Source organism: Podarcis erhardii (assembly GCF_964252035.2).
Source record: "Podarcis erhardii genome assembly, chromosome: 11".
NCBI classification, from domain to species: Eukaryota; Metazoa; Chordata; class Lepidosauria; order Squamata; family Lacertidae; genus Podarcis; species Podarcis erhardii.
The window spans coordinates 11,128,889-11,141,225 of record NC_138501.1 but is presented as its reverse complement, the minus strand read 5'-3'; the positions used below and the strand labels follow the sequence as shown (position 1 = coordinate 11,141,225).

At 42.5% G+C, this 12,337-nt stretch overlaps 1 protein-coding gene and 1 long non-coding RNA gene across 4 annotated transcripts in view; both read left to right on the top strand.

The window, feature by feature from the left end:
* Nucleotides 1-12,337, top strand: part of LOC309352202 — a 206,979-nt gene that overhangs the window by 161,602 nt on the left and 33,040 nt on the right. The gene's annotated exons all lie outside the window — the stretch shown is intronic.
* Nucleotides 1-12,337, top strand: part of SEMA4D (semaphorin 4D) — a 118,071-nt gene that overhangs the window by 92,111 nt on the left and 13,623 nt on the right. For all 3 annotated transcript variants that reach the window (XM_081880409.1, XM_081880410.1, XM_081880411.1), the window contains 6 exons: nucleotides 109-254; nucleotides 1,648-1,710; nucleotides 4,260-4,358; nucleotides 6,664-6,757; nucleotides 7,658-7,771; nucleotides 8,533-8,684. In XM_081880409.1, the coding sequence (XP_081736535.1) occupies nucleotides 109-254; nucleotides 1,648-1,710; nucleotides 4,260-4,358; nucleotides 6,664-6,757; nucleotides 7,658-7,771; nucleotides 8,533-8,684 (668 nt within the window). The remainder of the gene's footprint in view (nucleotides 1-108; nucleotides 255-1,647; nucleotides 1,711-4,259; nucleotides 4,359-6,663; nucleotides 6,758-7,657; nucleotides 7,772-8,532; nucleotides 8,685-12,337) is intronic.

The window sequence follows — 12,337 nt, the reverse complement described above, 5'->3', positions numbered from 1 at the left end:
AGGATTTGAAGTCAAGCAACTATTTAGTCAATTGTAAATAAAGTTTGCCTTGAAATGAATGCATTTTGAATTAATGTTTGCCTTGAAATTTTAATTGTATTTTAACAGAAGTTCATCTAGTATATTTTCAAGAGCCCGAAATATTTAACTACTCAACTTTGTTGCTAAGTGAAGATAAGGATGTTTTGTACGTAGGAGCTAGAGAAGTGATCTTTGCGCTAAATGCATTGAACATTACTGAAAAAAAGCAAGAGGTAAGTATGCAGTTTTGTATACTAAATATTCATGATCAGCAGCCCAAGCCCAAACATACTGTGTTTTTAGCTGTGCTGGAAGGTGCTGAGAGTGGCTGGGGAAACCCAGCCAGGTGGGTGGGGTATAAATAATAAAATTATTAATTAATTAATATTTAATTAATTTAAACATGCATGCTCAAAGTAATATGTTTTATTCCTCTGTTAACTGTAGGCGTGCATCAGAATATGCATTGTTGTAGGGCTTCAAAATGCAATCCCCTTGCTACTTTCATGCTTAAAGCTAGAGAGCTTAAAGCTTTTACCAGGTGAAACCTGTCAGCCATTTTCTAGCTGCATAGTCTTTAATATACAGGTTTGTTTTATATTATTGCTTTCCTGTTGCTTATATTGTTTTCTCAGTTTGGGAAATGGCTGGATGGAAGGGCAGTGGTTGTCATTTGCCCTATACTGGGGTACCTTGGTTCTCAAACGTAATCCGTTCTGGATGTCTGTTGTTCCAAATGGGCGCTTTTCCATAGAAAGTAATGCAAAATGGATTCATCCATTCCAGACTTTTAAAAACAACCCCTAAAACAGCAATTTAACATGAATTTTACTATCTAACAAGACCATTGATCCATAAAACGAAAGCAATAATCAATGTACTGTACTATAAAATAGATAAGACAGTATTGTGGATGATAAAAATTAGAATTAAATATTTTTCATACCTGCAGTGATGATAGTCATTGTTTGGATGGGGGGCTGTTAATCATTTCCGCAGTTACACAATCAATCAGTAGCTGAACTGGGTTCCACACAGTCACAAAAACAAATTAACCAAAAAAGCCTCAAAAATAAAAACGCAAAATAAGTAGCAAAAAGAAAAGTGCCAAACTTAATCCATTCCGGAAGTTTGTTTGACTTTTGAAATGTTTGAAAACCAGGGCACAGCTTCAGATTGGTGTAGGGGCCCCGGAAACAATAGCCGACATCCTCACTGGATGTTCGGCTTCTGAAAAATGTTTGAAAACCAGAACACTTACGTCCGGGTTTTTGGCATTTGGAAACAAAGGTGTTTGAGAACCAGCACGTTTGAGAACCAAGGCACCACCATAGATTGTAAACAGTTCCTACACAAATCCAATTCATGGGAAGCATAATGAATCATTTGAAGTAATCTACTGTAATCTTACATATGTGCTTAAGGTTCTCCAACTCCAGTACTGCAGGTGTGTTTGGAAAAGTCCCATTTCCAAGACAGCAGATTTTTTTTTTTTAAAAAAGAGGTATATAGCTGCTTGCAGTTGCCCCGGGATGGCTTTGGACGCCGTAATATTATAATTGCTCTTTGTGGGAGCACTGAAAAGTTCCTTTGATTTGTTCTTACCCTAGTTCTCTTTTCCTCCAGGTGTTTTGGAAGGTCACAGAAGACAAGAAGACGAAATGTGCAGAAAAGGGCAAATCCAAACAGGTGAGAAGAGTTTGCGGCTTGTCTCTTTATCAGCTTGACTTTCAAGAAAGTTTTTTTCCCCTCGTAGTATTGCAGAAGTGATTAATTTTCCATGCCCCTTTAATTAAACCTTCAGGAGAGTTAATGTGTCTCTTTTGCTGTGTTAGTTCCTGTAAGTCATGATGCTGAACGGTTGTGTGTACATGCGTGATAAAAAATGTAGAGCTGATTGTTTGCCGCACGGTAGTGCTGCTTTCTTCCCTTCTTCAAATGCAGCAGTACCAAGTATGAAAAAGAGCCAACCTCTCCCATAACTGCAAGCAGCCTTGGCTTTGTGCTGCAACATATTTGAAGTTACAGATGATGGGAAGCAGCAGTTCATTGATGGATGAGCTTATTTAGCTTTTCTCCTTGTTGCTGTTGCTTTAGATCAGGCCCGTCCAACTCTCTAGAGACTGCGATCTACTCCCAGTAAAATAAAACTAGCAGTGATCTACCCATTGTCTTTTTTTTTTTAAGTAATATTTATTAAAGTTTTGAAAGTTACAGAAAGAAAAAAGAAAAAGAATTAAACATAACAAAACCATACAATACAATACAAAGACAAAAATATTACATATACATAACAAAAATAAAACAAAAACAATTTAAAAAGAAGAAACACAACCAATACTTTCAATGATATTAACTTTCTATTACTTGTTTCAGCGACCTCCTCACACCTCCCTTTTTTTGTATTCCACTTTGATTAATTATTTCAGCAAATCCTTTCCATCTTCCTCAAATTTCTGTCCTATCATTTAACTTAACAAATTCTAACATTATTTTTTTCCTTTAATCCAATTACAATCTATTATACTTAATTCTTTATAACATTTCTGCTAAACCCATGTAACTTCATTCCAACATCTTTCTAGCATTCCTTAATTTTACAATATTTCTGTAGATAATCTTTAAATTTCTTCCAATCTTCTTCCACCAACTCTTCTCCCTGGTTTCGGATTCTGCCAGTCATTTCTGCCAATTCCATGAAGTTCATCACCTTCATCTGCCATTCTTCCCGGGTGGGTAGATCTTGTGTCTTCCGTGATCTACCCATCGTCGTTGCCAAGAGTTGTCAAGCTTTCTTGGGAGCATAGACCAGAGTTGTTGAGCTTTTTTGGAGGGAGGATTGGCAAGAGTTGTTGAGCTTCTTTTCAGAAGGATTGGCAAGAGTTGATCACAGCAACCCGCAGTTATCACTCCTTCATCCACAAAGCAGCTGCATAATGGAAGGCAAGCTTCCACAGCGATGGGTCAGAGTGCTGGGGCCAGGGCAATGCACGCTCAAACAGGAGAACACAGGCAATCCCTTTTTTAAATCCTAAAGTCAACCTGGAGCACCCCGGCGATCTACCTGTCGATCACGGTCCACCAGCTGAACATGTATGCCTTAGAGCAGGGGTGACCAACGCTCAAGAGACTGCGATCTACTTTCAGAATTAAAAACTGGCAGTGATCTACCCGCGTTTTTGGGGGGTTTCAGCTCGAAAGTTCAGCTTTTTTTTGGGGGGGAGAGAAAAGCCCCATTAGGGGGGCAGCTCAAAGTTGTTGAGCTTTTTTTACCTTTGGGGGGGGGGTTAAAGGCAAAGGACAAAGGGGTAAAGTCACTCACAAAAAGATCGCTGTGGATGAAAACAGCAGCACAGAGAAAGATCTTTCTTCCCTTTCAGAGATCAAATAACACTGGAGGGCAGGGCGAGGGGCCAGGGCAGGAGTCAGTTTTATTGATGCTAAGGAGATTGACTTTGATCTACCAAAACCTCGCAGGGATCTACCAGTAGATCGCGATCAACCTGTTGGACATCCCTGCTTTAGAGCATTGGTTCCCGAACTCTGCCCCACCCCCGACCACTTGAGGAAGGCTGAGGGTCTTGATGGACCACTTATTTTTCTGCTTCTCGTTGGAATTTTAATGTCCTGTGCTAGACGCTATATGATCTTAAATTGTATTTTTACAAACACTCTGCTAAACACCTGTATGTTCATGGCCCACTCGTGGTCCGTGGACCAGTTTGAGAACCCCTGCTTTAGAGAAAAACAAGCAGGGTTTTGAGTGAACTTTCAGCCATGCTCAGACGTCCATAGCCAGAATATGAGCAACCTGTTGCATACAACCCCTTTAGCAAACACAACAAGAAGTGTTCCATTAACCATGGTTTTCCGTTTTGCCAAAGCTCTGAAACTATGGTTTACAGCTTCTGAACAAGCCAGGATGTTAAGCAAACTTAAAACCATGGTTTACTATAATGGCTTGTTCCAAAGCCGTCAACCACGGTTTCCTATTCAAGACGAAACAGGAAACTGTAGTTAATGGGATATTTCCTGGGTTTGCTCACTTGTGCAAGAGAAGAGTAAAGCAGTTGCATGCACAGCCGTGAGGATCGTTCATACCTCTTCTAATAAAACCAAGGCTTGACCTTGTTTGTGTGTATAGGTCTGAAGCCAATGCAAGTTGCTAATAGGGTTTCTTATTCTCATTGCACTTTCTGAAAATCTCTGTATTTTCCTCCACCTTTTCCCCTTTACAGACAGAGTGCCTTAACTACGTCCGTGTCTTACAACAGCTGGATGATTCTTCACTCTATGTATGTGGAACTAATGCGTTTCAGCCCATCTGTGATCATCTGGTAAGCGGGAAGAACACATTTTCTTTTAGGGGCAACTGCGGAAGCAGTTTTCCTTAGCTGGGTGATGAAAGAACATGGACATGTACATAAGTTTTCAAACTTTCCTGTGTGACTGACATCCCTTTTGTGTCTCTCCCTAAATACTCTGATTCCCTTCTCTGCCTGTCTTGTCTCTGTCAGCTCCTGGCTATGCCATAGCCCCATAGCCTTGAATACTTCAGAATGAAGTCCTCCTTGTGTTTAAAAATCCACCTCTGTCTACCTTCCATGTCTCTTGACTCTACCATCGTTCTCCTTTCACTCGGACCTTACTTTGTTCCCAAGAACAGGATTTTTGACGTTAGACTGTGACCTTTCTTGTCTCCCTTATCTGTAAGTCTGTCTATCATCTTTTCCGCAACGTTGCCAGAATTTGTCCTTTCTTGGCCTTGCCACAGCCAGCTTCCTTATTTACACATTAATCACTTTCCAATTACATTAATGCAATTTCATCCTTTTAAAAAGCTTAACCTCCATCAGAATAGTTCTTTACTGTTTTGGGTAGTATACTGGCACGTTCTGGCAAGAGAAAGGTTATTCTACTCTCAGCTGCCACCTATACACCGGCTTTTTCTCATTTTCATTTTCCTGGAGACATTTTTGGCACTCAGGAATTCTTCATAGGTATATCTATCCAACTCAACCGGCCCATATCTCAGTGCATGTATCTGTTCATGATTAAACCAGGAACTTTCCCATTTAATTCGGACACTGTGGCACCCCCTTCGGAACAATATTAAACTAACTTATAACTGTGATTTAATAGATCAGAGCTGGTAGCTATAGTTTCCCAATTTGTACGAATTCTGAAACTATGGTTATTTTATTTATTTGATTTCATTTCTCCCCATCTTGTGCAAATGTACCACTCAGGGCAGCTTTTGACATTTAAATACACAGTTTCAGAAAACAATTAGGCCGATTAGTGACTTCCTGGTTTCAGTGGTGCACACCTCAATAGAAGGCACAAAGGCATTTGCAGGTGAAAGGGTTGTGCATAAAACTGCTTAATCAGCCAATAGAAGATGGTCCAAGTGCAGTCACTCTTCATGACACAATCTACTTTATTTCTGCTGCTTGCTTGATCTCTCTGTTCTTTTCCTAATGTATGTCTGGCTATCTAAACTGTGTTGTCTTCCTACCTCCATGTTTTCCTTCCCTCCTGCTGGCTCCTCTGTGTGTATTAGCACACCAGGACAACACACCGAAGTCCTCGTTTGTTTCATTCCTCGTTTGTCCTCATTTGTCATTCCCCACAATCCCATGGTATCCTCACATATGTTTCATGGGACAACTTTCATGCATATGTGCCTGTATGTGCGATGGGAGAATTAACAGCACCAGGTTATATATATATTTTTTAAAGGCAAACACTTTGTGTTACAGAAACATGAACTTTTCCTATGTCACCAAATCATAATCTTTGGCACTTTGCGCTTTATGGTTTCATTAATTCATTCATATAACAATATCATGCCACTGAAAAATAAATATTTTGTTTAAAAATATGTACAGTCCAGCATTAAGTAAGCACAACCTTAATTTCATCTCATTGGAACTGCCACAGGCTTTAAAGACTTAAGTCTCTCCCCCCCCCCCCCAGATCACAAGCATTATATTTTGCACGTTTATTTTATAAGTGCATACTTCTTATGCGTAACAAAGGGACAGAGGGCTGATTCTCACAACTATTTTCAGCTTCGTTTTGATGTGTAGAAATCATTGGGTACTGAACCAGGCCTGTAAATTGCCTCAGCGTATCTAAAGGTTGAATTTCACCCATCTGTTCCTTAAGTCATGGGCCTGAATGTAATAAGCTGAAATCTGGAAACGTCATGGTTATTCCACCAGGTTGGCTTTATAATGTAAAAAAAGAGCTGAAAGTGGTTGCATGAGTCTGTATCTCTTAATTACTGAAAGGGTAGGTTCAAAGCATTCAGAGCTATACAGTGGTACCTCTGGACACGAACGGGATCCATTCTGGAGCCCCGTTTGCATCCTGAAGTAAATGTAAGATGCGTCTGCGCGTTTGCGGGTCGCGTTTTGCCACTTTCGCGCATGCGCGTGATGTCATTTTGAGCGTCTGCGCATGCGCGAGCGGTGAAATCCGGAAGTAACGTGCCACTTTACTTCCGGGTCGCCGCAGAGAGCAACCCGAAAATATTCATCCCTAAGCTACTTCAACCCGAGGTATGGCTGTATGCTGAGTTGTGGTTGTTTGCATTCCATGTGGAAAGTAAAGAAGAGGTTTTAATTTGTTTTGTAGAACCTGACATCGTTTAAACTTGTGGGTAGAAACGATGATGGCAAAGGAAGGTGTCCATTTGATCCGGCACAAAGTTATACATCAGTTATGGTTGGTAAGTACAAACCTCCTGCTGTTTCTGTATCCTGTTACAGGAAGAACTGAAGATCCTATGCTTAGTACTAATATCTTGAGTTCCTTTTTCTTGAGCCGTTCCTATTTACCCCATTGTTTTGTGAAAAGCTCCTCCTCCCATTATGACCAGACACATAATCTTTTGGATGTCAGCCATCGTGTCCTCTGCTTCTTAAACTATCAAATTTGGTTAAAAGCTGTTTGAACCAATGTTATTTGGGTCAGCACTAAATGCCCATCCAGTGGAGTAATTTTTGAATTAAATCTTAATAATGGTACAATGGGGACTGTACACAACAGGTAATTTGACTTAGCTCATTGAGAGGGAGGAGAGGTATTTTGGAGCCTGGCAGCTGGGAATATAGCCATATAGTGCAGGCCTTCGGCAAGCAGGTGTCAGGCAGGAGGGAGAGGTTGGGAGGGGATGGAAGATGTAATAGGAGGAGCGGACGCGGGTGGCGCTGTGGTCTAATCCACAGAGCCTAGGACTTGCCGATCAGAAGGTCGGTGGTTCGAATCCCCGCAACGGGATGAGCTCCCGTAGCTCGGTCCCTGTTCCTGCCAACCTAGCAGTTCGAATGCACATCAAAGTGCAAGTAGATAAATAGGGACCACTCCGGTGGGAAGGTAAACGGCGTTTCCGTGCGCTGCTCTGGTTTGCCAGAAGCAGCTTAGTCATGCTGGCCACATGACCCAGAAGCTGTACGCCGGCTCCCTTGGCCAGTAAAGCGAGATGAGCGCCGCAACCCCAGAGTCGGTCACAACCGGACCTAATGGTCAGGGGAGCTTTACCTTTACCTATGCCATCATTCAGTTTGAAAAAATATTACTAAATACTACTATATATTTTTAATCCATGTAATCCTTTGTTGCTGCAAAGATGGGGATCTTTACTCTGGAACGTCTTACAACTTCCTGGGAAGTGAACCAATTATTTCAAGGAACTCGTTGCAAAATCCTTTACGGACAGAATATGCAATTCCTTGGCTTAACGGTAAGATCTGGAGGGGGAAATAAACATTTGTTGGAATGTGCCTAAAATGTACTGTCTAGTAATCTCTTTACCGAAATAGTACCCCTTTTGTACGTTTCCAAAGCCAGAAAGATCTCTTTCTACAGCCATTCCCCAAGAAATACACAGTTGTTTCAGTCTTCTGTCTGGGTTGGAGACTATACGCATCTTGAAATAACAGAAATTGTAAACAGCTTTGGTTTAGTTCATGAAATCCATTAAAGCAGCTTGAAGAAACTGTGTTGTGGTTTGGTTTATCCTTTATTTGATTTTCGATTATCAGGAGACTTTTGAGATGCTCTTAAAAGGGGATGAGGGGTGGGGGGAAATGACAATGGAATATGGACTAACAACCCCTTCCTGTAAGTCAGTGCTGAATTGTAATAACTAACAGGATTCCTTCAAGGATTATTCCATAAGAGCAGTGTTGTTGTTCTTGTGGCTGTATAAATACTTGCACCAAAAATTCAAGGAATTGTAGAGCAGATTTCTCAGTTTAAAAGTGTGTTTGGATCTTGATGTCACTATGTTTAGTTTGTGAAAATAGCTCTTTTTTAATACAAATTTTCTTGAAGAGTTTGTGAAATACAGAAATGGTAATGTTTACTGCAGCAAAGATCTAGGTTATCATATAGTATTAGGACTAAGGAGCAGCTACTGTGTCCACAATAAGTAATTAACAGGAAATATTGAGAGGTGGGGGAATTATTAAAATTAAGCAATTTTGTATTTCACTTCTCTAGAACCAAATTTCATTTTTGCCGATGTGATAAGAGCTGATCCAAACAGTGCTGATGAGGATGACGACAAAGTGTATTTCTTTTTCACTGAGGTTTCTGTGGAATATGAATTTCTTGGCAAGCTGATGATTCCAAGGATAGCCAGAGTTTGTAAGGTGAGAATGAGCTAAACCATTTCCCCCTTGTTTCCAAATAATTTTGGGGTGAGAGCAAACAACGTTGTGACTGTTTTGTGTGCTAGCAGTTTCCCCCCAATCACCGTAGTCCAGATGTGCAGTCTATATTTCCAGATGTCCAGGCTTACAGAGAGATCACTAGCTGCTCTGGCAGTGGGATTCTCTACCAATTAAATTCGAACTGGCCAGTCGCAGCCAATTTAAGGGGTGATACTTTTGAGGCATACCTGGCTGAACAACAGCTATCACTCAGGTCTGCCCAGTGTATTTTAATAGGCTGCTTCCAGCAGCACAATTGGCAATGGACATCCCACTCGCTCACCTTACATGTTATGGCCCTGCCCAAAGGTAAACAGGCAGTGCATGGCCTTGCTATGGAGTTACTCTGTCACTCATGGGACGCGGGTGGTGATGTGGTCTAAACCACTGAGCCTCTTGGGCTTGCCGAACAGAAGGTTGGCGATTGGAATCTGCACAACAGGGTGAGCTCCTATTGCTCTGTTCCAGCTTCTGCCAAACTTAGCAGTATTAAAGCATGGCATTGCAAGTAGATAAATAGGTACCACTGTGGCAGGAAGGTAAACGGCGTTTCCATGCGCTCTGGTTTCCATCACGGTGTTCTGTTGTGCCAGAAGCTACTGTTAGGTCCATCATGAGACGTCCACCAGCTTCTAATCACAGATACCAGCAGCCTTCAAGCAAGCAAACCTGCCTTATTATCGCTCCCTAGCATCCCACTGCCAGAGGATTGCCTCCTTCCATTCACCAGTTTGCCTCCTCCAAGTGGAAGAAACCTGGGCAGTGCTGAATGTCACATCCATTGCCAGGTGTGTCCTGCTGGGAACAGAAAAGGGCTTTTCCCTTGGCCTGACTTTATAACCAATCAGTTGCCAAGTGCTTTTGTGACATCACAAGAAACCCACAGCCAATGGCAACTGGGGAGGCATCAACTTCATTGCTTTGTGCCTCACAATGGTGGGTGGACCAATCAGTGATTGTGTGCTTGTTTATTCGGGACACGGGTGGTTTAAACCACTGAACCTCTTGGGCTTGCCGATTGAAAGGTTGGCAGTTCGAATCCCTGTGATGGAGTGAGCTCCCGTTGCTCTGTCCCAGCTCCTGCCAACCTAGCAGTTCGAAAGCACACCAATGCAAGTAGATAAATAGGCACCGCTGCGTCAGGAAGGTAAACAGTGTTTCCATGCTCTCTGACTTCCGTCACGCTGTCCCGTTGTGCCAGAAGCAGTTTAGTCTTGCTAGCCACATGACCCGGAAAGCTGTCTGTGGACAAACGTGGGCTCCTTCGGCGTGAAAAGCGAGATGAGTGCTGCAACCACATTGTCACCTTTGACTGGACTTTCCCGTCCAGGGGTCCTTTACCTTTTACCCATTTTCCCACTCATATTCAAATACTGCTCCTCAATGAGGCCAAACTTAGATTCACAAAATGTTTAGGAGTATGCGTCCCCCTAGAAAAAAGCTCTGCTTTTACCTTTTTTACTCTGTCGATGATATTTGGCGCCAGGAAGGAATTTGCCTCGGGACAAAGTGGGCCACATTTGAAGGTGTTGCCTATTTCACAGAAATTGTCACAGAGCTTTTTCCATGGAGGAGAGTCTTTCCCTTCCTCAAGATTTTGGCAGTGCTTCCAACAGAGCACTGTAGTTCCAATCCCTGACTGTTGGATTCTTCTGTGTGGACATAGCTTTAGCGAGACTTCAGAAGAAGAAAAAGGATTCGAGATTGCATTCTGCATTCAAAAACTGGTTGATTCTGTGTTAGTAAGGGAAACCAAGTTGCTCCCGTTATTAGATGATGGTGGAAATTAATTTTCTTAGTTTTAAAATAAGAGAGACCAAGAACTCTTTATACTCTCCCGCTTCATTCCCTTCACGCATCACTCATAAGCTGTCGATTGAATTCTAGCCATCGTAATTTCAAGGGAAGCCGGATGCCTGAGCTATGCCAGACGCATTTCTAAAGGGTACCAGACAAAGCCAACATTTTTCTCACACCAAGAAAATTTCTTGCTTGACTGTGATGTGACAGGTGGCTAGCTGCCATAGCCTGGAAGAAAACGATTGCAACCAGCCCTAATTCTGTCATTCTCATGCCTTTTAAACATAATAGTAGCTGCCTGGCTTTGGGGGGGAAACCTCTTGATGTGAAACAAGGTTAAATTTCTAAAACGTTTGCAAAATTTCCAGAAACATTTACTGAGCATGCTGTCTGCCATAGATAGATAGATAGATAGATAGATAGATAGATAGATAGATAGATAGATATCTCCAGGGGCAGTGAGGTTGCATCTTAAAACCAGATGCTTAAAAACTCATTGGATGTAATTAAGCAACAGAACCTGATACACTCTGCAAGATTTATGAGATCTCAGTAGCTTGAAGTAAATCTGGTTGTGATGGTCCTCTTGTCTGCTGGCTGTCTGTCATTGCTTTTAACCAGCACTATTGCAGTCAAGTGACTGGGTTCTCATTCTTAACGATTTGTGTGGAGCTATATATAGATTGGAGGAGGAAAATATGTGCATTTTTTGTTACATAGGAAAATAAATTGCCTACCATTATTTTGAAACCGCCTCGGTGAAAAATAAAATCCTTGCTTACCTCGAATGCATTTCATATTAAGACATCTGCTTTTTTCGAAAAGTGCAGACACGGCAAAAATTGGGAGAGCACAGTTGGTGCTTTAATGCTTAATGTATATTTCACCCATAAGAGGCTCGCATTTAAAATTCATTCTTTGCTGGATGAAGGTTACATTTTTTTAGATTGGTAAGCATGGCTCTTTCCACTGTGGTGGAAGGGAGCCCACTCATTAGCTGGTCTCCAAACTGGCGTTTGCTCTATTTTGGGGGTGACATTGTAATGCTGACATTGGGTAGATTTGGGCGTTCCTCCCATAAGGCAGGTGGTGCTGTGGTCTAAACCACAGAGGCTAGGGCTGGCCGATCAGAAGGTTGTGGTTTGAATCCCCGCGACAGGGTGAGCACCCTTTGCTTGGTCCCTGCTCCTGCCAACCTAGCAGTTCAAAAGCACGTCAAAGTGCAAGTAGATAAATAGGTACCACTCCAGCGGGAAGGTAAACAGTGTTTCCGTGCGCTGCTCTGGTTCGCCAGGAGCGGCTTAGTCATGCTGGCCACATGACCCGGAAGCTGTCTGCGGACAAACGCCGGCTCCCTTGGCCAGTAAAGTGAGATGATGTGCCGCAACCCCAGAGTCGTCTGTGACTACACTTAATGGTCAGGGGTCCTTTTACCTTTACCCATAAACCAAAACGGTGATACTCCCTTCACTGGGATAGGTTTTGAAGCATTCCCCAGACCTTGAATATAACATGTTGTCAGGGACTGGCCGGACAATGAGGAATAGTTGGAGCTGCAGCTGGAGAACCCCCCCCCCCTAGAGGAACCTCAGAGGAGGAAGGCTCAGAGCCAGAGGAGTGGTGGTGGGACATGGAAGACAGATCAGAGGCTGTAGTGGGGGGCAGAATGGTTGGATGGTGAACAAGCAACAGGCTTGAGTGAGAGAGAGGAAGGAGAGGCAGAAAGCACTGCAGACGTAGGACAAGGCAGCGGAGAAAGAGGTGTGGGGTTGAGACTGCAACAGATTCACGGG